The 6,000-nt window shown below is 45.5% G+C and overlaps 1 protein-coding gene across 1 annotated transcript in view; it reads left to right on the forward strand.

Moving 5' to 3' along the window:
• The window catches only part of snrka (SNF related kinase a), a 59,683-nt gene extending 56,123 nt beyond the window's left edge, over window positions 1–3,560 (forward strand). Inside the window, exon 8 of the mRNA XM_062028957.1 lies at window positions 1,518–3,560. Coding sequence (XP_061884941.1) covers window positions 1,518–2,655 — 1,138 coding nt within the window. The 3' untranslated portion in view covers window positions 2,656–3,560. The remainder of the gene's footprint in view (window positions 1–1,517) is intronic.
• Window positions 3,561–6,000: the final 2,440 nt, after the last annotated feature.

Genomic DNA, 6,000 nt, shown 5'->3' on the forward strand with positions numbered 1-6,000 from the left:
TACATGTGTGAGGATGTTTACATGTGTGAGGATGTTTACTTGTGTGAGGATGTTTACATGTGTGAGGATGTTTACATGTGTGAGGATGTTTACTTGTGTGAGGATGTTTACATGTGTGAGGATGTTTACATGTGTGAGGATGTTTACATGTGTGAGGATGTTTACATGTGTGAGGATGTTTACTTGTGTGAGGATGTTTACATGTGTGAGGATGTTTACTTGTGTGAGGATGTTTACATGTGTGAGGATGTTTACATGTGTGAGGATGTTTACTTGTGTGAGGATGTTTACATGTGTGAGGATGTTTACATGTGTGAGGATGTTTACATGTGTGAGGATGTTTACATGTGTGAGGATGTTTACATGTGTGAGGATGTTTACTTGTGTGAGGATGTTTACATGTGTGAGGATGTTTACTTGTGTGAGGATGTTTACATGTGTGAGGATGTTTACATGTGTGAGGATGTTTACTTGTGTGAGGATGTTTACATGTGTGAGGATGTTTACTTGTGTGAGGATGTTTACATGTGTGAGGATGTTTACTTGTGTGAGGATGTTTACATGTGTGAGGATGTTTACTTGTGTGAGGATGTTTACATGTGTGAGGATGTTTACTTGTGTGAGGATGTTTACATGTGTGAGGATGTTTACATGTGTGAGGATGTTTACATGTGTGAGGATGTTTACATGTGTGAGGATGTTTACTTGTGTGAGGATGTTTACATGTGTGAGGATGTTTACATGTGTGAGGATGTTTACATGTGTGAGGATGTTTACATGTGTGAGGATGTTTACTTGTGTGAGGATGTTTACATGTGTGAGGATGTTTACATGTGTGAGGATGTTTACATGTGTGAGGATGTTTACTTGTGTGAGGATGTTTACATGTGTGAGGATGTTTACTTGTGTGAGGATGTTTACATGTGTGAGGATGTTTACATGTGTGAGGATGTTTACATGTGTGAGGATGTTTACTTGTGTGAGGATGTTTACTTGTGTGAGGATGTTTACTTGTGTGAGGATGTTTACATGTGTGAGGATGTTTACATGTGTGAGGATGTTTACATGTGTGAGGATGTTTACTTGTGTGAGGATGTTTACTTGTGTGAGGATGTTTACTTGTGTGAGGATGTTTACTTGTGTGAGGATGTTTACATGTGTGAGGATGTTTACATGTGTGAGGATGTTTACATGTGTGAGGATGTTTACTTGTGTGAGGATGTTTACTTGTGTGAGGATGTTTACTTGTGTGAGGATGTTTACATGTGTGAGGATGTTTACATGTGTGAGGATGTTTACATGTGTGAGGATGTTTACTTGTGTGAGGATGTTTACATGTGTGAGGATGTTTACATGTGTGAGGATGTTTACATGTGTGAGGATGTTTACTTGTGTGAGGATGTTTACTTGTTTGAGGATGTTTACTTGTTTACATGTTTGGATTGTTGATGAAGCCCATGTAGAAGATGAGTGTTTCCAAGTCCTGAGCAAGTCTTGTGTCTTGTGTGCACCTCCAGGCAGTCGTGGCCCACCAGAGTGGACGTCCACCAGGATGTCAGCGACGGCTTGGGTGGTCCGGCCATCTCACACCCTGGGGGGCCTCAGTCCCCCGCCCGCAGTGCCGAGAGCCTCCACAAGGGCCCCCGGCCCAAAACGGCTCTGCCCGACCTGAGTCAGAGGCAGGACCAGGACAAGGGTCTGCGGCCTGTGTCCAAGCACTCTCTGAGACTGACCTCGGGGGGGCCCTGCAAGACCCGCAGCCCCAGCCTTTTTAGCGTGGAGGAAGACGAGGAGGAGGAGGGGGAGGACCGACGTCTGTCCCCCTCTGGTGCCTCCGCCCAAGTGGTGCTGCGCTGCAAAGCCTCCTCCACCCGCACCCGCCTGACTTCCCGCATGAGCGCCCCCGTCCTCAATCAGATCCACGAGGAGGAGAAAGGGGAGGAGGATGAAGAGGACTTGACCAGACCCAGACCCAGCCTCAGCCTCAAACTCAACTCCAGAGTCCCCTCCCCCGACACCGCCCTGACCCCTGACCACTCGGAGGCCGGCGACGACAACACGGAGAGCGTGCGCTTGTCGGACGCCGCCGGGGACGGGGTGGGTAACGAGGACGGCGAGAAATGTGGGGCGGGCCCGGGAAGCCCCTCCCACTGCACCAGTCCCGGGTCAGCTTCTGGCCAAGGGAAAGGCTCGGCCAAAAGTTCCAGTGGCCTGGTCGAAAGCCTCAAACTGATGAGTTTGTGCCTCAGCTCTCAGTTCCACAACCTGACCGGCGGCGCCGGGGTCGGGACGCCCGGAAACGGCGCAGGCGGCATCGGCGGGGACCCTCAGGAGCGCCCCGTGTGGAGGATGTGCGTGGGCGGATCCACGGGCAGCCTGGATAAAGTCTCGCTCCTGGGGGGGCCGTCGCCCCGGGGGAACCTCTACCAGCAGCCGCCCCCTTTAGGGGAGGCCCTGGTGGACCCGCTGCTGGAGGGCTCCTGCTCGGGGACGCTGATGCTGGGGGAGCTGGACCTGGCCCGGGAGAACCACAGGAACATGAAGAACCGAGCCCTGCAGATGAGTGACAAGACTCTGGCTGTCAACATGCACCGTGGCCCCAAGGAGGGGCTCCTGTGCACCCCCACCCCCCACAGCTGCTGCCAGGTCATCTAGGGGCCACCCACACAACATGGACTATTACACTACATACACAACATGGACTATTACACTACATACACAACATGGACTATTACACTACATACACAACATGGACTATTACACTACATACACAACATGGACTATTACACTACATACACAACATGGACTATTGCAGTACATACACAACGTGGACTATTACATACACAACATGGATTATTAGATACACAACATGGATTATTATATACACAACATGGATTATTAGATACACAACATGGATTATTATATACACATTTATTATTATATACACAACATGGATTATTATATACACATGGATTAATATATACACATGTATTATTATATACACAACATGTATTATTATATACACAACAAGGATTATTACATCCCAGCACTTGTTTTAGTCCTTTGACATTATTAGTCAAGCTATGACTGAAGTTCATGGAACCCTTAAGAGATCCTTCACAAATGTCTAAATAATATACATATCTTCATGGATTATATTTTTAAAAATATTGTAATATTTAAAAGGCCAGTAAGTTAACATAAGTACTGTTTTTTTTTATTTGGGGAAAGAATATACGTCCATTTTAAAAAGTGTTTAAATTATTAGGCTCATTATTTGGCAGAAAACTTCTCCTAAATATATTGTAAACCTGAATAGCAACCATGTATCATTTAGAATACTAAAAAGTCTAACATTTTCTGCATGCTTTGGATGGGAAAAAAGTTTAAAAAAAATTAATTAATCCAAATTGTAACATCAAGATTTGGGTTTGTTTAAATAATGTGGTGTCAAAATTGGCAGATTTTCACTGGGACATGAATTATTGGTGAGGAACAAACTTGGTGTCACATTGGCATTTTAAACTCATTTAATTGTCTAAAATGTTTATTTATATATATATATATATATATATATATATATATATATATATATATATATATATATATATATATATATATATATATATATATATATATATATATATATATATATATATATAAGCGGGAATGGGGTTGCGGGGACAACAGCTCCAGCAAAGACCCCCAGACTTCCCTCTCCACAGCAAAGACCCCCAGACTTCCCTCTCCACAGCAGAGACCCCCAGACTTCCCTCTCCACAGCAACATTAGCGACTTCCTCCTGGGGAATCCCGAAGCGTTCCCAGGCCAGAGAGGAGATGTAATCCCCCCATCTGGTCCTTGGCCTGCCGCAGGGTCTCCTCCCAGTGGGACGTGCAACGAGGACCTCCCTAGGGAGACGCTCGTGAGGCATCCGCACGAGATGCCCGAACCACCTAAGCTGGCTCCTTTCCAAGCGAAGGAGCAGCGGCTCTACTCCGAGTCTCTCTCGGGTGACTGAACTTCTCACCCTATCTCTAAGGGAGATGCCAGCCACCCTTCTGAGGAAACTCATTTCGGCCGCTTGTATCCGCCATCTTATTCTTTCGGTCATGACCCACACTTCATGACCATTTGTGAGAGTAGGAATGTAGATAGCTCGGTAGACCGAGAGCTTTGCCTTCTGGCTCAGCTCTCGTTTCGTCACAACAGAAGTCCCCCAGCAAGACTATGGAATCCCCTGCCGGCGCCCCATACAGGACCCCATGCAAGGTATCCAAGAAGGCCGAATACTCTGAACTCTTGTTTGGTGCGTACGCACAAACAACAGTCAGTTTTCCCCCCTCCAACCCTAAGGCGAAGGGAGGCGACCCTCTTGTCCACCGGGGTGAACTCCAACGTACAGGCACTCAGCCGGGGACTCGTGAGTATCCCCACACCCGCCTGTGCCCTCACACCCTGAGCAACTCCAGAAGTGAACAAGGTCCATCCCTTGTCCAGGAGTGTGGTTTCAGAGCCCTTGCTATGCGTAGAGGTAAGCCCCACCACATCCAACCGGTAGCGCTCCACCTCTCGCACCAGCTCAGGCTCCTTCCCCACCAGCGTAGAGACGTTCCACGTCCCGAAAGTCAGCCTCTGCTGCCTCGAGTTGGTCCGTCTGGAGCCTCCACTTTCACTGCCATCCACTTGGCAGCGCACCCGACCCCACTGATTCCGACCGCGGGTGGTGGGCCCACGTGGCGGAGAAGATGGTGTGTCCACGTAGCTTCTTCGGGCTGTGCCCGGCCATTTTCTTCCCAAAACGTTATTTGAATAACAGTACAGACATTTAACAATGAAAATGATATTATACATTAACAAGGTCACACAGACATAAGGAAAGAAGAACAAAGTAAATAAAAAAGTGCGAGGGATAATACTTTAAAAATGAAATAAAAAGCAAATAAAATGATGCCATTTGCTGTTTGGAATTGCAAAATGAAACCTGAGAATCCTCACATTGAGCTGCTCCTCCTAATGTGTATTGTTGTCCATCTGGCAACTTCATGTCACTCTTTTAAAAGCCAAACGTGTATTGTTGTCCATCTGGCAACTTCATGTCCCTGATGACTCCTTGCAGTGGACTTAGTTCCTGCACAGTTTGTGCTACATGACTAAATGACAGCCATGCAACTAAACACACAGGATGGCAAAGTCATGACTGAATGTGGAAGACACAGAAAAAGAAAAATATGGAAGATACAGAAAAAGACTTCCTGTGACTTGTGCAACATTCCACATATTTCTGGGGGGTAGTTGTTCAAGTAACAGGACTGAGTGAAAAACTCATTTTAGTTAGAATTTTAACTAAATTATTTGTTTGTTTTAAGAAAACAATGTGTACAAAAGATATCTCTTTAAATGATTATTTCCCTGTAAAGTCTCTCATTTTAGGAAGCAAGGCCAGAAACAATGCCAGTGTTCATTTGTATTAGTCTTTGATCAGCTGTAATACACTTTTACACCACTTGTGGCAGTAATGACAATATCACTCAGGTGTAATACACTTTTACACCACTTGTGGCAGTAATGACAACATCACACAGGTGTAATACACTTTTACACCACTTGTGGCAGTAATGACAACATCACACAGGTGTAATACACTTTTACACCACTTGTGGCAGTAATGACATCACCACTCAGGTGTAATACACTTTTACACCACTTGTGGCAGTAATGACAACATCACTCAGGTGTAATACACTTTTACACCACTTGTGGCAGTAATGACATCACACAGGTGTAATACACTTTTACACCACTTGTGGCAGTAATGACAACATCACACAGGTGTAATACACTTTTACACCACTTGTGGCAGTAATGACATCACACAGGTGTAATACACTTTTACACCACTTGTGGCAGTAATGACAACATCACACAGGTGTAATACACTTTTACACCACTTGTGGCAGTAATGACAACATCACACAGGTGTAATACACCTTTACACCA

Source organism: Entelurus aequoreus, linkage group LG20, assembly GCF_033978785.1.
Source record: "Entelurus aequoreus isolate RoL-2023_Sb linkage group LG20, RoL_Eaeq_v1.1, whole genome shotgun sequence".
NCBI lineage: Eukaryota > Metazoa > Chordata > Actinopteri > Syngnathiformes > Syngnathidae > Entelurus > Entelurus aequoreus.